A 24,389-nucleotide genomic window follows, 5' to 3' on the forward strand; every position below is an offset into this window, starting at 1 on the left:
AGCACTGACTGCAACAGACCTATCTAGATCTCTCTCTTTATTATTTTCCTCCTCTCAATTCTCCCAGCATGAGAGATGCTTCTCTACCATAAAAAAAAAAAAAAAAAAAAAATCTAAATTCACAATTAGGTCATGGAACCAATACTGTCCCTATATTCTCCTATGCCTATTAAACAAAAGCAACTCAATTTAACAACCATATGAAGATTTCAGCAATAAGTCATGGCAGGGGGTGAGTTGTACTGTATTAATTCATGCTCAGTGTATTGCTAACCAATAAAATACAGCAGTGTAGCCTTTTTCTCTAATCTTTATTAGAATCTCTGCACTGCTACATATTCCTGCTTATTTAATTTTCAAATAAAAGTCTGGCTGAGACTTTCCTTCCCCACCCATAACAGAGGTCTCATGATCTTCCCTTACCTGATGACATCTGACTGACCTATATCCCACCTAACCTGTATCCCACTTGCTGCATGGTTAGGAAGTGAGTGGGTGGATCCTGCCCCCAGCCTCTCTCTTCATGAGGCTAACAAGTTGACCCAATCTACCTCTCATCCTTCAGAAATATCTCCAAGGTGGTGACAGGCTGCCCACCCCATATTCAACAGTAGCAGGACTATGATACACTTCTTTGCTTCTGCTGTTGGCTGTTGTTTGAAGCCTTTACTTCATTCAGGATTTAATGAGCTCCTAATGCATGGCCGTAACATGAAACATAACATAGGTCAACTTAAGTTTATAGTGTAGACATTCCCTGAGAAACAAATAAAATTATAACAAGTTCAGTCTAGCCAGAAACTATGGAGAAAAAAATCAAAAAGGTGCTAACAAGCAGCAAATATAATAACTATTGTATTGGGTTAAAAAGCAAGTCATCCCTGCCTTTCTATTTACTTGCCTTTATTGCTGGATTGGTAAAATGGCACAATATTATTCAGAGCAGTCAAGACAATGCAAATTATCCTTCTCTTGCAGCAGAAACAGGCAATAAACAATTCTTTATTAGGAACAGGTGCAGTGCTCACAAACCTTATATTTTCACTGATATTTCTTACGTAACCACTAATCAATCAGGAGATGTACTGGTCTAGATACAGAGCTAAATCTAGAGTATGGCTGCTTTGCAACAGTCCTTCATTGTACTTGGGTTCATAAAAGCTAAATGCCTGGCCCGTGGAGGATCAGCTAGTGTAAGGATTATCCTGAAGTGGCACAGAGCTCTTATAGGGGCTCATAGACCATGCACATTGGCCTGTAAGAATACTAGAGAAAAGGGGGCATGGTTAGATAAAAGGGGGTGCTCTTATGCCAAACTAATCCTGGCTTGTGGTTATGTTCACTTATGCCCCCCTTTCAACCCAGTTTCGTTTAAAGCTGACCTCAAAATGCTCTGACACAGCACAGGGAGGATGGTTTCACACAGCTGCACCAGAAAGCAAAGGACAGCTCTAAACAACCCTTGCACACCACCCTGACTCGTGCTCTGTGAATATTCACCCCACGCAAAGTTCTGGACCTTAATTTTTAAACTGAGAACCGAAGAAGCCTCTATGCCAAACAATACCCAGAGGAAATGATCCTTCAAATAGTTCTCCGAGAGAGAAATGCTCTGTTCTAGTATGCACCACAAATCTTACTAGCAGATAGCTATGGGTTTTCCTTCCCTTTGCAGATGATCCATTCATTGCAGCAGTACAGGTATCTTACATATACTTCAATTACCTTGCTGAAATATTACAAACTAATTACAATATTTCTATTCATATTAAGCTCTGGATACACTTTCTTGCTGCCACATTTTTTCAAAGAGCTCGTGCAGTGTTCTCCCGATTCTTGTGTACATGAATAGGGTCAGCTAGAAAGTTGCTGGGGCAGAGTTCGTGGTACATGATGGTTCTTCCATTGACTTCCCCAAAGGGGTGTAGATCGAGGGTGGGGTCATGGCAAAGCTGGGGCAGGTTGAACAGGAGTCATACACAGCTAGACTCTCTTAGGATATGTCTACACTGCAATTATACACCTGGAGCTGACCTGTCCCTGCTGCATTGGGCTTGTGGTGCTCAGGCCAAGGCTCTGTTTAATTGTGCTGTAGAACAGGGGTTGGCAACCTTTCAGAAGTGGTGAGCCGAGTCTTCATTTATTCACTCTAATTTAAAGTTTTGCATGCCAGTAATACATTTTAACGTTTTTAGAAGGTCTCTTTCTATAAGTCTATAATATATAACTAAACTATTATTATATGTAAAGTAAATAAGGTTTATAAAATGTTTAAGAAGCTTCATTTAAAATTAAATTAAAATGCAGAGCCTCCCCGTATCGGTGGCCAGGACCCGGGCAGTGTGAGTGCCACTGAAAATCTGCTCGCGTGCCACCTTCGGCATGCATGGCATAGGTTGCCTACCCCTGCTGTAGATGTTCAGGCTCCAGCCTGAACCCTGGGACCCTCCCACCTCGCAGGGTCCTAGAGCCCAGGCTCCAGCCCAAGCCCGAACAGCTACACCGCAATTAAACAGCCCCTGAGCCTAAGCCAATTGGCACTGGCCAGCTGCAGGTTTTTAATTACAGTGTAGACATCCCCTAAAAGTCTGGCAGAGCTATCCCTGATTCCCAGAAATCCAGTGAGGAAATCTGGCTGAGTCATACTGCAGCAAGGACCCTTTTAGCTCTACATTCAGAAGCGCCGACTTTCCACTTTCCTGGGGGGTGCTCAACCCCCACTCTGCCCCAGGCCTCTCCCCCACTCCACCTCTTCCCCCAAGGCCCCACCCCACCCATCTCTTCCCGATCCTGCCCCACCCCTTCACGCCCCCTCCCCCAAGCACGTCTCACCCTTGCTCCACCTGCTCCCACCCAGCGCCTCTTGTTTGCCACTGAACAGCTGATCATGGTGGGCAGGAGGCACTGGGAGAGAGGGGGAGGTGCTGTTCGGCAAGGCCCGCTGGTGGACAGGAAGCACTGAGTGGGAGAGGGAGGAACTGATCAGACATTGAGGCTGCCGGTGGGTGCTAAGTACCCACTATTTTTTCCCCCGTGGGTGCTCGAGCCCCAGAGCACCCACAGAATCGGCATCTATACCTACATTTATGACCAGCTTATGCCTTAAATTAGTAAAGTTTCTATTGAAGAACCCACATGGACACTTTCACTTAAACAGCAAGTTTAAGATGACATATGTCTCTGCTCCTTAATGAGATGTTTAGTTATGCTAAGCACTGCCTTCTATTTCACATTAGTCCTTGCCTCTGAATACAGACTTGTCCCTTGGTTGATGATGAAGGGCTCTATCATGGAGTATAAGAAGTACAGCTATGATACATAGCATGATGTGATCACAGGAGAGCTGGAACACATGTGATGCATCTAGGACTACGCCGCAGATAAGGAAAATTTTTTCCACACAAAAATCTCAAAATCCATTAAAACACTAATGAATATGGACAAGAAGTGGGACTTAGTACTTGTGAAAGCTGCTGGCTTGATGTTTATCTACAGAATAGTAGCAGCAGAAGCTTCCTCACACTCTCCAAAGTGTCTTTGGCCACAATCCTGCAAACGCTTATGCATATACTTAACTTTAAGCACGTGGCTAATACTAACAAAAATCAGTGGCCTGCTTACATAATTAAAGTTAAGCATGTGCATAAATGTTTGCAAGATTAGGGCTTCAGTACCAGTTGTGGAAGCTGGTGTTTGCAGTGTGGACACACGTTGACTAGATTGAGACCACCAAACTAGCCATCAGGTGGATACAACTATTGATTACTGCTAGCCTGAGCTGATTTAAACCAGCACCCTAAAGCTGAGAGGGTCTGTACCTACTACCAATCCCTGAAGCCACACAACTGCCTAACACCACAACTTCAGCTGGAGTAATGGATGGTCCAGCTGGAAGACAATCAGAAGTTTCAGTATGTATCTACCCAAATAAGAATATTCTGACGGTAAAGCAGGAGGAATGGAAAGTTCTGAAAAGAAAGAAACAAAAATAACCATGCTCTTTATAACTACATAAAGCAGAAATATTAACATTCTGAAGCTTGTCTTCCAATAGACTTTAGACAACCAAGTAGCTTTACATGTCTTGCCATTTTGCACATCAGGAGAGTCAATGCGTCTCTCAATCTCAGGAAAAGTTGATAGTGAGAGAGAAGAAATGTCAGGAAAATGTAAACAGTATTAACATTACACTACCAAAGGCAGTTTCAGCAACAAAAGCTATAACTATTCTAATGCTGAAACCATTTCTTCTAGTGCTAGCCTTAGCAAAGATGTACGGAATGTTAAGGACATAGGTATTTTATTCTAATAAAGAGATTTTAAAGCAACACAAATATTGGAATAGCCAGAATCATTCTTAAATGCAGACAGATAATTTGTGTATCCTGTGTAGGTGCAGACTTTGAAAGATGCTACGGTTCTCCTGCCAGGTGCCAAGTACACTCTCTTCCCACTAAACTCCTCACAAGCTGAGAGTGTTCTGCATCTCACCAAGGATCGCTCATCACCTGGCAGGATCAGGCCCTGGATTTACACACATAAAACACTAGCCTTGTGTTCTTGGAAACATGTCGCCTGTGGATAGTGGATTTGTGTATCCTTTACCCCCAAAACAGGGCCCAATCTGGCATTTCTTGCACAGGCAAACTGTACAGACTTCTGTTTTGTCTCTACCAGGATTACAGGGACACACCCATAATCCCTTCTTCAGTGTGATTTGCACAGAGCCAGATTTGCACAGATTACTTGTTGTCAAAAGGAAAATTTAGCATATGTATACTCCCACATTTGCTTAACTAATGGTATCAGCTCTGATCACCTGCTCGTCCTCTTCTCCCTCAAACCTCTCTGTTCTTTCTCTCTTGCCGCCCCCATGCATAGGTAAAACCCCCCATCCCCCACCATATCCTCTTTTAAATGCATACTTACACCTACTTCTGCCAGGATGCCTGTTAATCAGTACCATGTGGTGTTGAATGGCAAGCTGAAGCTTCTATTTTACTGACAAACTGTTCATTTGTTACCTCATCTTCTCTACAACCCCCCATCCAACCGTCTCTCTTTCCCACCTATTGCCTCCTCTCTGACATGTCAATGGTGAGTACCCTCAGGGAAGGACTAACTTCTCTGTTATTTGTCTGTACAGGCCCTAGCACAGTGGGACCCTGAGTTTGATTAGTGTTCCAGGTGCTACTGTAGTAGAAATAAAATAAAAGAAGAGGGGTAAGGGGCAGAGTCTGGAACAGGCCAGTGGAAGATAAAGGAAAATGAGGATGTCTATTTTAATTAAATGAAAGAAACGATTTTTGGAAGTTACTGAAGTCCCCCATGCTACATTTGGATGAAATATTCCCTCGAGATTATAATGACAGTTCTCTGTGTAACATAAAAGCATAATATTTATCTGTTTAGGGATATCTTATTAGCATGCAATGTGCAAGCTAATGGGCTTTCCTTCCCTGTGTGAATTCTTAGCATCTGTTGTTGAAAACCCCAAACATCTCAAACACGCTCTACAAAAACAGCTTGGAAAAATAATGATTCATGAACACAAATATCACTGAGAAATACAGTATGCCAAAATGAAAGACCCTTATGTGACTTGCACTTAGATGGAGGAGATCAGGACAATGCCTAGGAATAGCATGACAGTATGTCCAAAAGGCCCAATCCTACAAGCCTTATTCAAGCTAGTAGTCCCACTGATTTAGATTCACTGCAGTAGCAGGGGCAGCTGGGCCCCAGAGGAGATTCACCCACAGCAAAGGCAAGTTGCGATGGCACTGCTGCCCTCCCACAATGATTCCACCAAAACAGAGGGCTGCTTTAAGTTATGACTAGGGTCTCATAGTAGCAGCACATGATACAGCTGCCCAGGTGAGGCACTGGATGAATATATCTTCTGGCCATCATGTTCATGTTCTTCATCAACCAGCACTGCCCACTGATGGGGTTACATTGGCTCCTTTTGGGATTTGTGGCTGAGCAGGAATTGTAAGCACCGTAAACCTGCTGCCTTGCTCCCAGCACAGACCAGCCATACACAGGGCAGAATCTAGCCAGAGGACAATTTGTTTTTACCAAATGTGAGGTGGCTTGCATCAGATGTTTGTAAGAAAGGGGACTTATTTTTTTCCTAAGTGTTATTCATGCTTTGATAAGAAAGGGCTTTTTTTCTAAGTGTCAATCATACCCTTAAAAAAATTTCTTCTGCTTTTTTGCCATGTCTTAGCATAAGAAATAAATTTGTCCCAGAAGCTTCAAATGAGTTTCTCAATTATTAATAGTTTTTTTGTTAATTTGTTTATGTGTTTTGTTTATTGACTACAGCATTATTATATGGATTTTACCACCGAGTTACTGATATGCACTTGACATTTTAACTCTAGTTTAATGTAAGTTGGTGTTTTCTGTGGGTTTTTTTTTATAGCTGGAAATGTACAGTCTATTTCATTTAGAACATTGAGGACTAGGTTCATTAAAAAGGATTCTGAGCACTGAGAGGTTGGGTAAAAGAGAGGCATACAAACCTACTGGCACCAGACAGGGCCGGCTCCAGGGTTTTGGCTGCCCCAAGCAGCCAAAACCAAAATTAAAACAAACAAACAAACAAAAAAAGCCGCGATCGCGATCTGCGGCGGCAATTCGATTGGGAGGTTCTTCACTCCCAGGCGGAGTGAGGGACCGTCCGCTGAATTACCGCCGAATACCTGGACCTGCTGCCCCTCTCCGGAGCAGCCGCCCCAAGCACCTGCTTGAGAAGCTGGTGCCTGGAGCCAGCCCTGGCACCAGAAAACATTGATGGAATATAGGAAAGACAATTAGGCTCCGATAAGGCCACTGTTCAGCAAAGTAGTCACACATGTGAATAGTCCCACTGACATCAAGTCAATGTTCTAGTTCCATTGACTGCAATGGGACTTCTAACATGCTTAAAGTTAGGCACATGTGTAAGTAGCTTAAGGAACTAAGGCCTAAACATGTCAAAATGAATGGTTAAAGCATAGTAAATGAGACAATATGGGACAAATGACATAATAGAATATTAGGGTTGGAAGGGATCTCAGGAGGTCGTCTAGTGCAACCCACTGCTCAAAGCAGGACCAATCCCCAACTAAATCATCCCAACCAGGGCTTTGTCAAGCCTGACCTTAAAAACCTCTAAGGAAGAAGATTCCACCATCTCCCTAGGTAACCCATTCCAGTGCTTCACCACCCTCCCAGTAAAAAAGTTTTTCCTAATGTCCAACCTAAATCTCCCCCAGTGCAACTGGAGACCATTACTCCTTGTTCTGTCATCTGCTACCACTGAGAACAGTCTAGAGCCATCCTCTTTGGGACCCCCTTTCAGGTAGTTGAAGGGGACTCCAAGAAGGGACTTTGGTGGCTCTAATGACCTGTATAACATTTTAGTTCCCCGCAAGAACAGCATAGTGGGACTCCATATGCTACTCATTGCAAAGCATTTTAGTCTCCATCTCATTGTTCAGAACTGATACTTAAAAATTGTTTTTAGTTTCCAATTTGGTTTGGTTAGTCAAAATAAGTGAGATTTGCCAGCACACTTTGATTTCATATATGTTAAAGTCACAGTGTTTTGCCACTGATGTTCAAGGGAGCATTGCAGGCCAATGCATATATCTCCCTAGAAATAACATCTGATAATTTTTGCTCTGATTCACCCAACTCCGTGCTTCATGTAGTCAACACAACGTTACTAAAATGCCGTTTGAAACTGAACGATGCAGGAATACCATTCATTTCAAAAAGACATTCTGTAGTCAAATAAAAGTAACAAAGTACAATACAGTATGATGCTACATATCTAGATACTGCATACCAAGAATAGCATGGCTGTCAATACAGTTTATGAGAGGAGGTAAAAATCCATTTGTTTAAAATCTTGTTCCCTGGAATAGTTTCCTGGGAGATATCATATATGAGGGCTTCAGGGGTTCAACAGCCATACAGTTTTACTCTAGCATACCTAAGGGCAACACAAATGATATACTGCAAAACACTAAATCTAAAATAGCAGACACTATATTGGTTCAATGTGCAGTAAGATACAGCAGTAAAAGTTTCATACAACCAAATGATGAGAGGCAGCAAGGTCTAGTGAAGAGAGCCCTAGAGTAGGCATCAGAAGATCTAAGTTCTATGGCTCTGCCACTATGTGACCTTGGACATGTTATTTCCCCTCTGTTTCCTCTCCCACTCTTTGTGTGGCTTGTCCATTAGATTACAAGCTTTTGGAGGAGGGGCTGTCTCATAGGGTGTATTCACTGAGTGCTTAGCACAATGGTGGCCCCTATCTCAGTACAGTGGCCTTCAGCGGATACTGTAATGCAAACCACCACAACAATGGAGGTGCCTGTTTCGATAGAACAGGGGGATTATTATAGGTGGCTAGAGTGCATTTCCAAAAGCCAGCTTCTGTATGTCACTTTGTAGCTCATTTAGATAAATAAACTCCTTTAAACCAAGTATATATTCATAGTCTACACTGAAGAAGTATGATGAGAAATATGTTGGTGTCAAACTATACACATTACTATAATGTTGTAAACGAATGTTGCTGCTTTTGCTAGGAGAGACATGACCAATTAAATCTATTGTAGAGGCCACTTTGTGATTTAAAAAAAAAAAAATGAAGGAGAACTGTATAAAGACTATAATAGAAATGCAATTTTATTGCTCCATTATCTGCTGATAATGAAGTGGTGTCAACATGAATTACCATGTAATCACCATAGTTTCCGAGGGTGCTGCTGTGAGCTTGCCATGTCATTACTGTGAAAGAGCATGCCCTGCAAGCAATTAACTAATGTCAGCATTGTATGTTATAATCATGTTAAGGATATGACCTAAATTGATAAAACCAAGGAAATTAAGAGACAAAGATGATGCGGTCCTGTCTCAGGGGGACCACAGAACAATGGGTGGCTTTATATATCATATCTACCCAGGGATATTCATCATGTTAGAAAACCTATTAATACACTTTATCTACAATGATGTCAAAAATGTGTTAGCTGGTCAGGTCATAGTTAATCCTGGGGCACTGCAGGGTTAGCGATGATCATCTAAAATGATTTTAAACATGACTTATCCTTGTCCATCCTAAAGGTGAAATCAAGTTTAATATCATGTTAGTAAATGTGTTCTAACATGAGGCATTTTTCTTGTATAGACAAGGCCTCAATGTTCTTCTCAGTAGGGCTTGACTTACTAGAGAGGGTTTCTGGAGGAGACCTGGGGCAAGGTTTTAAACTCCTCAAATCACTGGGAACTACATGGAAAGGAAGCATTAATGCTAATGGGACGTCCAGCCCTTTTCTCCCAGCCTTGGCAATATGGATTCCTTAGGAACTTTGCTAACATTGTTTCCTCTGTTTGGGCTATGCCAATCTCTGCAAAGGGGTTGAAGCAGGACTTAATGTTACTATGAGCATCAGCAACTTCCACATAAATATCCACTGGAATATCCTTGGGGGTCAGAGAGAATCTTGCCACAGAGAACACCTGTCCCCTGGCATCAGACTTCCCTGTTTCTGACATGCTTCCTCCCATTCCTGAACTGCACAGCCCCATCTACACAGAAGGGTTTCTGCAAGCTCCCACTGTTTTCCCACATGCTTGCTCCTTTCCAGCCATGTAAGTGGAAGGAAAAGTCTTTCCATAGACCCTCTACTGTAGCTCCTGGATTCAGAATTTCCTTTGTTTTGTGGGAAGGAGACAGATCTTTATTGGTATTTCAGGACAGTCCTCAGTATTTACTGTACATCCAAGGTACACATGTGAATATGCCATGAATGTCTCCTGTTGTATTTCTCAGGGGATCTACTACAGAATGTGAATTCTGCTGCATTTGAGCAAAAAAATAACCACACGTTTTAATATATTAGACAATTGGATAATGCAGAAAAGAGCTCTAGGGCCAGATTTGTAAAGGTATTTAGGTTCAGATTACAGTGGGAGTTAGCCCTTTTAAATCTGGCTGAGTGCTTTTCAGTACTGTGCCATACATATTAATACAGAGTACTAGAAATAATCTACATCAGAGACAGGGCCAGGTCCAGTGTTTTTGCCGCCCTAAGCGGCCGGGGGGGGGGGGAGAAAGCCGCGATTGGCGGCACTTTGGCGGCAATTCGGTGGCGGGTCCTTCCCTCCGAGAGGGACCCAGGGACCTGCCACCAAATTGCCGCCCCTTTCCGTTGGCTGCCCCAGGCACCTGCTTGCTGCGCTGGTGCCTGGAGCCGGCCCTGATCAGATAACATGGAAAAAAGCATACCCTGAAGTAGAACAATAGCTGTATATTGTGTCACGACCACACACAACATTCAGAGGACATGTGTTTTTCAGCTTACCCAAATCTGTAGTTTAATCCTCTTTTCATTTTTGAAAACCGTTTTGACTTTGAAATCGATCCCGACTGTGCTTACGAATGCAGATGTAAAGGAATCGTCAGCATAACGGAACAAAAAGGAGGTTTTCCCGACACTGCTATTACCAATGATGAGCAATTTGAACATGTAATCAAAGTTCTGGTCAGACGTGTCTTTCTGGCCATATCTGGAATCTTGAGCAGATGCCATCTGTAAATCAAAATAAAAAGGATTTTTTTATAGTCTTTTGTACTTTATAAATCCAAGGCATTTATATTTTATTGGACTCCTCGGCAATAGATATCAATTAATTCAAGGACAAGTTCACAGAGGCCTTAAGTCTTTCTTACGATGCTGGTATCCATGGTAATTCCCTCTACAAAAGATAATGGCAAAAAACTTACAGTATCAAGGAGATGGTACATCAGGTATGGTATATCACTGTGATCAGTATCAACAAAAAACAAACCAAAATAATAAAAAAATAAAATAAAAAGAAACCCCATCAAAAGGACCAGGTCAATTTCTGAATATAGTACCAAAAAAAAAAAAAAAAAATCTATATTCACAGAATGTTAAGAATGTGATAGCATACTACCATAAAAATACAAAAATTAATCAGGAGAAAAGTGCTATATGTTTCTATATATGAGAGGGGAAGATAAGAAAGCAATTTAAGTGGGTTTTTTGGTGTGTAACTATGCAGAATAGAAACACAGGAGTATATTCACTCCTTAATTTTGCAATCCTTGCTTTTGTCATCTTGTGCCATAATCTTAATCTATTTTAGATCCGAAGAAACCCATTGGATGTGGAAAGGTCCCTTGTAATAGCTAGATTCTTACCCAAAGCATTTTGCCACTACCCCTTTCATTATCACAATGTCTCTCACCCACTTGGTAAATACTTTTGACAAAGTGTCTCTTCCTTTTGTTCCCTTTCAGTCTCTTTCTATATGCAGTAATAGAATTTTGGACACAATGTTAATGCAGCACAGTGTTCATACAATACAATACTACAGGTGACGGGGGTCTATGTTTTCAAAGAGGGGTCCCTAAAATTAGGCTCATAAATCCACATTTAGACACCTGAATAAATGGGAGCTACAGAAAATCAGCACCTCTGAAAATCAGGGCACTTTTATTTATGAGCCTAATTATAGATTTAGGAACCTATCTTTTAGGCACCCAGGTTTGAAAATTTTGGCTTACATGACCATTCAGACAGACTCAAAATCTTAAATCTTTAGTTAAGAATGTAAATGATTTACTTACACATTCAGAAGCAACTACATAGTCCATTGTATTATCATCAGAAAGTCTAAACTCAATTGTTTATTTGCAGCACCTGTATAAAAATATTATAGAATTTTACAGTAATAGTTCAGTACTCTACAGTTTACAATAGTGCCACTGTAGTGTTCTGGAAATTTTCTGTAAAATAAATTCAGCAAATAGTAATTTTTTCAACAGAGGAATCAGAAGATGTTTCAGATATTACTGTCCTGACCTTGAAAGGGACACTGTCAGGCTTCTTGACTTCCAAACATACTTGTTTGAAAAGTTGTTTTTAACATACTGGTTTGAATATGACAGGATTGCTAATTGCTGCAGAACAGACTTTCAGTAATCACTACTGTGATGCTTCGCATCAGTCTCCCAGTGACACTCTCTGCCCACATTCTAGAACACAAGTGATGTACATATTCACAGGTTTGCTCGTGGGTCATGTAAGACATCATAATTATCTTTACTCCTGTTCTTAACTTCCCACTGAAGTGACTGACTGGAAAAAGGAAAAATCCTCCTCGTGCTTTAATAATGTAACAGCCTGAATGTGTGTTTGCACCAGTGCCCTCTACTGGACAGAATCAGAGCTACTCAAAAGTTTGTAATTGTCTCCCCCTGTTTTGGATGGCCCAAAGAGAGGATATAGAAAACCTAACACAGCTCATGGTGATTCTCTTTTCTCTCAAGTTCAAGAGGAGTTTTTGGAGCAGAAGTCTTGAGCTGTACTTCCTCTGCTATCTATGTACAAAGTGCCCACAGTGTTGTCAACTCTAATGATTTTCTCAAAAGTCTTGAGTCTTTTTTAAGGCTCAAAGTCCTGGAGTTAGGTGATTACATGAGAATCAAGCTTTCATTTATAAAAAGGCACACTTCTTGAAAAAGATGATCAGAGTGTGCCCTAAAGGCCAGAAAGCAAAGAAAAACACTGTTATACATTTATTACTATTTACAGGGCTTAAATTCAACTGGGAGCTGTCTGGAGGGGAGCTCTGGTAAATATTTTCAACCCCCCTGGAGTTTTCATAGCATATTGGGGGAGGGGAGGCTTAGGGAAATACTCTATGAGAATTTAAGCCCTGATTATTTAGAATCTGATGAGTTTTAAGCCAATCACATTATTTTAGGGGCCTGATATGATTTTTGATAGGGTTACCATATCTCATAAATAAAAAAAGAGGACCCTCCATGGGCCATGGCCCCGCCCATTTCCCCACCCCTAGCCCCGCCCCAACTCCGCCCCTTCCCCCACCCTAACTCCGCCCCCTCCTCCCTCCCACTCCCAGCCAGGGGGAAAAGGCTGCCCCAGTGCTACCAGCATCACGGTTTCCCGGGCAGCCCCCAGACCCTGCGCCCCCAGCCGGCGCTTCCCCAGCGCAGCTGGTGCCCGGGAGGGGAAGCGCCCAGCCGGGGGCGCAGGGTCTGGAGGCTGCCCAGCAAACCGTGAAGCCGGTAGCGCTCACGCTTTGGGCAGCCCCTATGCCTCCGGACCCTGCGCCCCCAGCCGGGCACTTCCCCTCCGGGGATCCGGCGGCTCTGCGTAACTTACACTGTATAAGTTACACAGAGCCGAAGAGGAGCAGAGCCCCCGCAGTTGGAGGCTCTGCTCCTCTTAGGCTCTGTTTAAGAGCCGGGCTGCCCCAGCGCTACCGGCTTTGGGCAGCCCCCATGCCTCCGGGCCCTGCGCCGCCGGAGCCCGGGAGGGGAAGTGCCCGGCTGGGGGCACAGGGTCCGGAGGCAAGGGGGCTGCCCGAAGCCGGTAGCTCTCGGGCAGCCCGGTTCTTAAACAGAGCCTCCAGCGGCTGGGGCTCTGTGTAACTGACACTGTGTCAGTTACACAGAGCCCCGGGGGCTGGAGGCTTTTCTCCTCTTTGGCTCTGTGTAACTGACACTGGGTCAGTTACACAGAGCCCCGGGGGCTGGAGGCTCCAGCCGCCCCCACTCTGTTTAAGAGCCGGGCTGCCCAAGTGCTACCGGCTTCGGGCAGCCCCCGTGCCTCCAGACCCTGCGCCCCCAGCCGGGCACTTCCCCTCCCGGGCTCCGGCGGCGCAGGGTCTCCAGGCACGGGGCTGCCCGAAGCCGGTAGCGCTCGGGCAGCCCGGCTCTTAAACAGAGCCTCCAGCGGCTGGGGCTCTGTGTAACTGACACTGTGTCAGTTACACACAGCCCCGGCGGCTGGAGGCTCCAGTCCCCGCGGCTCTATTTAAGAGCTGGGCTGCCGGAGCGCTACCGGCTTCGGGCAGCCCCGTGCCTCCAGACCCTGCGCCCCCAGCCGGGCACTTCCCCTCCCGGGCTCCAGCGGCGCAGGGTCTCCAGGCACGGGGCTGCCCGAAGCCGGTAGCGTTCAGGCAGCCGGGCTCTTAAACAGAGCCGCCATTTTCCCGGACATGTTCCGCTTTTTGGCAATTCCCCCCGGACAGGGGTTTGACTGCCGAAAAGCCGGACATGTCCGGGAAAAAGAGGACGTATGGTAACCCTAATTTTTGAATGCTTGGATTTGGCAATACAAATTACAGTATACATACATTGTGGTTTCAGACAGGAAGGAAAATCAGCAAACCCTGATGTTGACTGTTTATGGCAAATTTAAAGAAGCTTAATCAAAACTCGCAAACCCGTGTGCCTATAGTTAGGCACCTGAATCCACATGTAGACACTTCTGTAGGATGGCTGGCTCCATGACCTTGTCTAAAGATGCAGGGCTCTCTGTTGAGCCACCCTGTTAGCAGGATTCAGAGGCCTGCACAAAGCTTCTGAGAAAATTCTGCTGACTCACTTTGAAACGTATGCCTTGTCAACTTCACCAGGGTATTAAAGAGGCAAGTGGGGCTAGGGTTTCCTGTAGGATCTCCTACTAACCAGGCTTTGAGAAAGCAGAACATGAATTTCAACCTAAGTTATCACTAAAAAAAAAAAAAAAACCTCCAGCAAAGGGACCCTATACAGCATGTGTAGATCTGGAGCATGGTGGGAATGTAACTGGCTTACAGGTACCTAACTGCCTGATTTTCAGAGCAGCTGAGCACCCACAGCTCCCAGTAACCAAGGTTCTTGACTAAATGTGAATGTCAGCACCTAACTGTAGGCATGTTAGTTTGAAAATACTGGCTTTAATACTTATAAACCTTTTGTAAGTGTGTAAGTTTGTAAGTGTGTCATGATGAGACTGAATTAGAGAATGTTTAATGATGTTAATATGAAAAGCAATAATTATGACTAACAGCACACATCAATAATCTTTCATCTTTCTGATTTCTTTAATAAATACAAACAAAACCTTTACACTTTCATGGCTCCACCTTATCTTAAACGACTAGATTTCTTAGTAAACAAATGCAAAAAAGGAAAATCAAATGTTGTTTATCTATTTAATTATAGCTTTATGCTCATTTACAGCTTTTAACTGCATGTAGTTTACAAAAACATCAAGCCATCACCATTGAAAACACCATCTGACAAAGCATAAGATATGGCCTGTATGATGTCAATTCACCATGAGTACTCAGTTCCACACAAAATCTAATAAAAGCATCACATCTGGCTCCATCTATCACGGGAATACCAACTGGAATAAATCTGAACCCAATGGTCACTAATTCTAAATCCACAGAAGAGGCATTTTCTTTCTTGACTTTATCACCTGAGAGTTGTCGTCCTCACCCCCACTTAAAAGTATACAGATGTGTTGAGCTGCTCAGTATTGGGGCGGAAGGTCAGAGGTCAACCAGAGGCCAGGGAAAAACTGCAGAGTCCATTACCAAATTGAGAGCATGAGGTGAGAACTGGGGTCAAGCCAGGCCAGGGTCTTTCAGTGGGGTTAGCAATGGTTTTAAGCCGGAGACAGTAAACCAGGATCAGGAGTCAAGCCTAGGTTGAGAGTCAGGGATCAAGGCAAGTTGCAGCAAGGAACAGCAAGAAGGGTGTAAGACAGAAGCACACCGGAGGTCTGCATTGCTGAGACAACTCCCAGAAATGGTTTCCTGGTTTATATACAGTGTGCCAGGCAATCAGGGAATCACGGAGGGCTGTTGCTCATGCCCCTTCCATGGGACTTCCTGAAGAGCTTAGTCACTCAATTCTTCTTAGTGGCAATCAGACCTGGGCCCCTGGAAGGAAGCAGAGCTGCCATCAAACCCAGTTCTCAGTCCATGGGTCCTTACAGTGTCTGAGTCATAGAAGTTCTGGAAGAGTGACATTCCACTAGAGAATCAGAAGCCTGGGCAGCGGGTGGAGCCCCACTCTGGGGAGCCTAGCCCCCAGCTCCTCCCCTTTCGCCCATGCCCTCCCCACAGCCAGAGCCACAAGCCCTCTACCCCCCCCCCCCCCCCCGCACCCAGAGGAGCCCCAGCTGGACTGGCTGAAGCTGGTCGAAGCCCTGAGCCAAGCCTCCCCCTGCCTGGAGAAGCCCGGGGCTGGCCGCAGCTGTGCCTACCCTCCCCGGACCCAACCCGCCCACCACCCAGGGGAAAAGCGTATGTAGAAGATGCTTTTTGATATGCCCCTTGCAGGTTCCGGGATGGCTGAGGAGGTAGTATGTGCCTCCTCAGCCTCCCCAGAACCTGCTTGGGGTAAAATAAAGCAAAAACTTCACTGCCAAACGCTGCAACCAGGGGTCCAGCGGCTGCAGCAGCACCAGGGGAGGCAGAACCTCCCCTGGCCTATTATACCCGACGCTCATGGCCTGGAGCATAGGTACTATACATCAAACAGAGTACTGGGGAAACTGGACATATCCATACTAGAATGACACCCCTCTTTTTATATCTGGAGATTAAGAGTATTATTCTAGCTAAGAGTGTGGAAGGCAAAAGATGTAAATGACTAATTTCCTACTTCTGAGCTTGGCAAATTTGTGGGAAGCATGGGAAGATTACAGAGAATGATAGACAGCGCTCCGATTAATTGCATACTGCTGGGAATTTATGCTTCCAAAAAGCTCTCAAATACAAAATATCCCATTTCTCAAAGTACGACTACACCCCATGAAATACATTTAATCGTTCCTAACAGTGCTTCCCTTGCTGTTACGTTTGAGACACATTAGCAGAGGAGTGTGAAGGCACTGCTACTGCTTGTGTTGCTCATGGGGCTCTGTTCTGTGGATAATCAAAGGACTTCCATTTCCAAGGATGTTTATTCAGTGCCAAATACACCAATAGGAAGAAAAAAAGACAAAGAAGATAGTGGCTGTAGCAAATTTGTCTGTTTTCAAAAACTCAACATGCCAAACAGCCTACTGCAGTGGTGGGCAACCTGTGGCCGCAGGCTGCATGCGGCCCATCAGGGTAATCTGATTGCGGGCTGCAAGACATTTTGCTGACATTGACCATCTGCAGGCGTGGCTCCTCACAGCTCCCAGTGGCCGCAGTTCGCCGTTCCTGGCCAATGGGAGCTGCAGGAAGTGGTGGGCCGCAGGGACGTGGAACCTTTGGGTACATCTTTTTCTAGAGTATGGGCTTAAGCCATTCAAAGGATGTCAGACATCAGATAAATTTTACTTTTAGAAAAACACAAAGAGCTTCTCATGATCACAAGTTGACACTTGGTTATTCACAACAACTATGTACAAAATAGGTTATTTCCTATAGGGTTCTGTGATGGGGCGACTGCCCTGCACTGGTAGGTAAGGGGTTAAAGCCATCTTGGGGAGGCTGCATGGGATGCAGCCAATGAGGAAAAGGCTTATAGTGCCAGCCAGTCAGGAGAAGCTTTATTGGAATAGCCAATCAGGGCCAGGCTGGCCCATATAAGAAGGGGATGCTAAGCAGAGGAGGGGGCAGTTGCTCCCTGAAGGGTGAGAGAGGATGACTGGCTGCTTAGAAGGCTTGAGTACCATGGACAGAGCAGTTCTGGGCATGGTCAACAGAGTAGGAGAAAGCTGCAGGCTGACAGTTCCCAGAGTGAGACCCTGGTACAAAGGCGGAGAAGGTGCTAGGACTGTGAGAAAGTGGCCCAGGGAAGGAGATGGCAGAGTTGGAGGAGGCACAGTATGTGGCTGCCAGCTATAGGATCCCTGGGTCGGGACCCAGAGTAACAGGCAGGCCCGGGTTCCCCCTCTCCCCATGCCACTGAGGGAAGTGGCTGGTGAATGGACTGCAGATTGCCACTGAAATGAGCATCTAGAATCAGGACTGCCGTTTGCCACTGAGGCAAGTGATTGGACTAAGAACTGTCGGTCCCTCGGAAGGGTGGAAAGGACCTACTGGGACACCGCCAAAGACCTGTGTACAGAAGACGATGGGTCCTAGAGGTGGAGGTGAGAGTGACGATGGGCAAGACACAACTAGACAAGGGTGCTCTGGCAAAATGAGAGCTAATTCCCAGGATGGCCAGCAGGAGGTGCCGTGGTGGTGAGTTCTTCCCTGTCACAGGTTCCATTAACATCAGGAAAAGCTTACAAACTTGTTCTTTCACTGAACAACTTAATATTCAGCAGATACTTTTAGAGCCACCAGAGTAAGAAGCACATGAATAAAAAAGGTGCCTTCATAGGTTTGCCTTTCTATAAGATGGAGTGAAAACTGCTACTTTCTCCTTTGCACTTAAATGGCACCTTCCATCTGAGCGTCAATTTTTAAAAATATATAAATACTAATGGCATAACAGTGCTTGAGCACTAGGTGCTATTTTATAGTTCTTTCAAAAGTATTCACTAGTTTTTGGTGTCCAACTCACTCAGCACCTCCCAAAATCAGGCTCTGGGTGCCTAGGCATGCCAAAATTACAGCCAAATCAGTGGACACCTGAAAATTTTAGCCTCAGTGACTTGCCTGAGGCCATATGGAAGGTGTTTGACAAAACCAGAACAGAACCTAGATCTCCCTACTTCCATTCAGTGCCTTAACCACAAAGATCCTGCTCCTGCAATATCAGGAGACTCTGTAATCTGAATTTAAAATATTTTAAATATTCCTAGTCCCACCTAATAAGAACTAGACCATTCAGTACTGTTCTCAGCAGTCTCAGCTGTAGACCAGTAACTACATCTCTTGACTAATCAAGAGTGCTGTTTGGCATGCCATCCCCCTCTGGGTCAGAAGGAGGCCCCAGTTTGTGGGTTTTCTCCAGGTGCTGTACGCTAAGGCGGAGTGTCTGGTCAGGCTCAACTGGACCCTGACCGAGCCGGTCAGCTTCGGGTGAGGAGTACGGCAGGGGTGCCCCCTCTTGGGCCAGCTGTACGCTCTGGCTATCGAGCCCTTCCTCAGTCTCCTCCATCGGAGGATGGCGGGGTTGGTGCTTCGGGAGCCGGAGCTGCGGCTGGTCCTGTTGGCGTACGCTGACGACATGCTCCTCGTGGTCCAAGACCCGGGTGACCTGGTGCAGGTGGAGGCCTGCCAGGCCGTTTACTCGACGGCCTCCTCCGCCCGGGTCAACTGGGTCAAGAGCTCTGGCCTGGTGGTCGGGGATGGGTGGCAGGCACACTCCCTCCCACCCGCGCTCCATGCCATCTGGTGGAGTGCGGGTCCGCTGCTCTATCTCGGCATTTACCTTCCCGCCACGCATCCTTCTCCGCCAGAGAACTGGCAGGATTTGGAGGTCAAGGTGGGTGAGTGGCTGCGGAGATGGACAGGAGTGCTCCGGTGTCGCTCTCTGCGAGGGAGGGCGCTGGTGCTGAACCAGCTCGTCCTGTCCATGCTCTGGCACCGGCTCAACGCCCTGAGCCGGCCCCAGGGATCCTGGCCAGGCTCCAGAGGATAGCCCTGGAGTTTTTCTGGCCAGGACTGCACTGGGTCTCTGCAGGGGTTCTGAGTCTTCCCCTGGAGGAGGGAGGACAGGGCCTGGTCTGTCTTCGTAGCCAGGTCCATGTCTTCCGCCTCCAGGCCCTGCAGAGACTCCTTTACAGTGCAGGTAGTCCGGCATGGAGCACGTTGGCGCACCCCTTCCTCTGCCGCTTCCGAGGGCTCCGATATGACCGGCAGCTGTTTTTCCTTCATCCGAGAGGTCTTCCACAAGACCTCTCTGAGATGCCGGTCTTCTACCGGGACCTCCTCCGGACCTGGAAGCTTTTTTTGGCAACCATGTCTATTGTGGCCACCGAGGGCGCGGACCTCCTCACGGAGCCCCTGCTACACAACCCCGATCTACATGTGCAGGTGGCGGAGTCTCCCTCAGTGTGCCGGAGGTTGGTCCTGGCAGAAACCACCAGGGTCAGAGACCTCCTGGACTACAACAGGAGGACTGGGTGGATCCCCGTGTGCTCGTCTGGCGCATGGGGCTCTCCACCCTTCCGACCTCCCTGCATGTACTCCAGGAGGTGGGCGCTGCCTTGTCGCCCCCTTCTCTCATCTTCCTGCGTGGTGGGCCTTGCGAAAGGGTGCTCCCCATCCACCCCTCACCCCAGGCCCTCTGGACCTTTCTATCGAGCCCCTGTTCTGCGAGCCCCTCCACTACCGTACTCCGAGCCGGCTGCACACCCTGCAACCAGTCCAGTTCCAAACCACGCCCAAAGACCAGCTGTACATGCTCGTGCTCCACACACTGCATTTCCTCACCCTTGCGTCCTGCCCTGACATCAAATGGCGGGACTATTTACCACCTGTGGAGGGTGAGGAGCCCCTGTGGGCCAGCCTTTTCCACCTTGGTCACACGGCCCGCCGGGGACATCAGTTGGCGGCTCATTCACGGAGCCATGAGCACGGGCATGTACCTGGCGCGGTTCACCCCTACTCCCGAGGCCTGCCCCTTCTGCGGCGTGAGGGAGAACCTGGCGCATGCCTACCTCGAGTGTGCCAAGTTGCAGCCCCTGTTCCGGCTCCTCCAGAACCTCTTGTTGAGGTTCTGGGTGCACTTTTCCCCCACACCTGTTCATTTTTGCACACCCTATCCGTGGCTCCACGAAGTCGTGAGACCTCCTCGTCAACCTCCTCCTGGCTCTAGCCAAAGTTACCATCTACAATACCAGGAGGAGGATGTTGGACGAGGGGGTGCTCTGCGACTGTGGGGCCTATTTCTAGGGTTACCATATTTAAAAAATAAAAAAGAGGACACTCCACGGGCCCTGGCCCCGCCCCTTTCCCACCCCAGCCTCACCCCGCCCCAACTCCACCCATTCCCCACCCCTTCCCCAAACTCCCCCTCCTCCCTCACAGCCACGCGAAAAGGGCTGCCCGAGCACTACCGAGTGCAGCTGGAGCCCGGGAGGGGAAGCCCCCAGCCGGGGGCGCAGGGTCTGGAGGCTGCCCGGCAAACCGTGAAGCCGGTAGCGCTCGGGCTTCGGGCAGCCCCCATGCCTCCAGACCCTGCGCCCCCGGCCGGGCACTTCCCCTCCCAGGCTCCGGCTGCTGTGCTCCTCCCCTGACTCTTCGGCTCTGTTTAAGAGCCAAGCTGCCCGAGCGCTCCGGCTTTGGGCAGCCCCCTTGCCTCCGGATGCTGCGCCGCCGGAGCAGAGCAGCTGGAGCCCAGGAGGGGAGGTGCCCGGCCGGCGGCTCGGGGTCCAGAGGCAAGGGGGCTGCCCGAAGCCGGAGCGCGGGCAGCTCGGCTCTTAAACAGAGCCAAAGAGTCAGGGGAGAAGCAGAGCAGCTGGAGCCCGGGAGGGGAAGTGCCCGGCTGGTATTTTTCCCCGGACATGTTCGACTTTTTGGCCGTTCCCCCCGGACGGGGGTTTGATTACCAAAAAGCCGGACATGTCCGGGAAAAACTGGACGTATGGTAACCCTACTATTTCCGTTCCTCCCTGGTCTCATGCCTCCAGGCAGAGTTCCACTGGGCAGCATCCACTAACTCCCTTGACACCTTTGAGGAGCAGTGGGCACTGTCTGGGGTTCTCTGCTTGGTGTCCCCATCTGGCACCCTTATTTTGAACCTTTGACCATCACTCCATTCCCTGTTTTTTCATTAGTTGTCCCAAGCGATTAGTTGGTTCCTGGGTCCAGTGGTCCCTCCCACTAGGCTGGGGGAGGGGCCTTTAGAAGTGGGCGGGCGCAAGCCGGGGACCACCAGGCTTTTTCCAATAAGGCCTCTCTACACTGCTGGGATCGCCGCCTAGTATCTGAGGGAACTTGCAAATACGCATTAGCATCCCGGCTGGTCCAACGGGGCTAAACCCCCCAATAATAAGCAAGCATAAACGGTAGGCATAATCCTCTGCATTGCATAGAAGTCAGTCAAGTCATATGGACATCTGTTTTCTTATTCCCACAAATACAAAGTAAAAAAGTATGATGGCATGGGCTGAGAACAGAGCCATAGATTCCAAGGCTGTGATCCTCTAGTCTGACCTCCTATAAAAGCGTATAACACAGGCCATAGAACTTCCACAAATGATTCCTTTTGAACTACAGCCTCTCTCTTAAAAAAAAAAAATCCAACCTTCATTTAAAAATGCACAGTGATGGACTATCCACCATGAATTTGGTAAATTGTTTATTTTTTAATTACCCTCACTGTAAAAAAAAAAATTACCTTATTTCCAGTCTGAATTTGTCTAGTTCAACTGCTAGACCTTGGATTTTATTACTCTGTACCTTTCTCTGCCAAACTGAAAAGCCCATCATCAACTATTTGTTCCCATTTGGTACTTACAGACTGCGATCCAGTCACTCCTTAGTCTACTCTTTCTTAAGCTAAACAGATTGAGCTCCTTGACTCCATTACTATAAGGCATGTTTCTTTAATTCTTTAATCATTCTTGTGACTCTTTTCTGAACCCTCTCCAATTTATCAACATCCTTCTTGAATTGTGGACAACAGAATTAGACACAGATTCCAGCAGACAATCACACCAGTGACAAATAATTCCCCTGTTTATGCATCCAAAGATTGCATTAGCCCTTTGGGCCACATCTTCGCACTCAGAGTTCACATTCACCTGATTATCCTCCATGACGCCCAAACTTTTCAGTCACTGCCTCCCAGAATAGAGACCCCTATTCTGAAAGTATAGCTTACATTGTTTGTTCCTAGATACACATTCACATTTTGGCTTTATTAAAATGCATATTGTTTGCTTGTGCCCACCACACCAAGCAGTCCAGATCACGCTGTACAAATAACCTGTCCTCTTCATTATTTACCACTTCCCAAATATTTGTCCTCTGCCAACTTGATCAGTGACGATTTTATGTTCTCTTTCAGGTCATTGATAAAAATGTTAAATAATGTAGGGTCAAGAACTGATCCCTGAATGAGGGTGTGTGACAGGGTTGGGACTCACCACCGCAGCGCCTCCTGCTGGTTGCCTCCGGGAATTAGCTCAGTCCAGTGGAGCGCCCTCTCCTGGTGGTGTCCTGCCCATTTTCTCGCCCTTGGTTGGCGTCTGAGCTCATGTCGCTCACCAGCTCACGGCGTCCTCTTCAGGACCACTGCCCTCCGGCAGTGCCCCTTAGTCCATCCACACCCCCTTCCCAGGGAGGTTGATCAGCAGTCTCTCTGTGCCCCAGCTACCATGTCCAACCACACACCCCAAAGTCTAATCCCTCTTGTCAGGGATCTGGCGTAGTCTGTGATGGCCGCTCCCCACAGCCAATGACTGGGTGTACTTCAACGGGGAAGTGAGGACCCAGGCCTGCCCTCTACTCTGGGTCCCAGCCCAGGGACCCTCTGGCAGCAGCCTCACTGTCCTCCTTCTCTCCCCTCGTCTGTCCTCTTCCCTGGGCCGCTTCACTTATGGCCCCTTGCACCCGCTAGGCCCTTCCATTTCAGGACCTGCAGCCTGGCAGGCTACAAACTAGAGATCCCTTCTGCTCCCTGAGCCGAGCCAGGACAGCACTGCGCTGTCTGTGGTGCTAGTCTCCCCGCTCTGGAGATAGACCTTCCCCCATGAAGGTCTGGGACAGACTGCCTGCTGCTCTTCTGGGCAGCCTTTGTATAGGGCCTAGCCTAGCCCTGATTGGCTGGCTCTAATGTCGGCCCTGACTGGCTTTCAGTAAGCCCCTTCCTGATTGGCTGCCAGCCTGCGCAGCCACTCTGGCCTACTCTAGCCCCCTCTCACATGGGGGGTGGGGCACTCGCCCCGCCACAGGGTGTTTGAAGAGATATGGCTTTACATGTGACACTCACCATGCTAACGAGGCACTTAGTCATGTTCCTTTGTTTGGCCTTACAGGACCCTACTCCTAGACAGAATTGATGGCAGTGCAACAATGTTCTCATTAAGGCAGGACTGAGTTCGCCTGAACTCTTTGTGATGCTTATCCCTTCATCTTGCCTTTATATGCCTGGAACACACTGCACTTCTGCCATACAGAATGAAAGCCCCCATGCAAAATAGGATGAAAAGGGCAACATTCCTGATTGGCTAGGACATGCCTGGGCTCATTCCTTTATATATTTTACAAATATATAAAAAATAATATTTTCTTAAGAGAAAAGCAAAGCCTACTATTGTGTGTGGGAAGAATCCCATTTCTCCCCCTCGCAAGGACAGACATTGGTTGGTTTCTTCAGTTATAATGATTTATAGAATGTTTCAAAGAACAGCATTGCCTTTCTATATATAATGACGCCCTCTGATTCAAGAATTACTACTACTATTTACTACAAAGAAACAGCCTCCCACTCACCCCATTGATATGATAATTCCTCACACCTGAAGGCATGCTGTGGTTCCTTTACTTTTTCTATTAATAGGCAGGCATATTCGTAGTTAGAGCAATGGTAAAAACAGTTTCAGCAATGAGAAGTAATATGCCAAGTTCAGACAAGACTTACAGTCTGAGTGGTCCCAGTCTAACAGGACTATATGGAATGTAAATCACTGCTCAATTTGGCCTTGATG

General features: G+C 46.9%; 1 protein-coding gene across 2 annotated transcripts in view; it reads right to left on the bottom strand.

Annotated features, from left to right (window-relative positions):
* RAB3C (RAB3C, member RAS oncogene family) overlaps positions 1–24,389 on the bottom strand; it is a 221,319-nt gene that overhangs the window by 190,168 nt on the left and 6,762 nt on the right. For both annotated transcript variants that reach the window (XM_054032604.1, XM_054032603.1), the window contains exon 2: positions 10,371–10,598. In XM_054032604.1, the coding sequence (XP_053888579.1) occupies positions 10,371–10,598 (228 nt within the window). The remainder of the gene's footprint in view (positions 1–10,370; positions 10,599–24,389) is intronic.

This window comes from Malaclemys terrapin, chromosome 6 (assembly GCF_027887155.1).
Source record: "Malaclemys terrapin pileata isolate rMalTer1 chromosome 6, rMalTer1.hap1, whole genome shotgun sequence".
NCBI lineage: Eukaryota > Metazoa > Chordata > Testudines > Emydidae > Malaclemys > Malaclemys terrapin.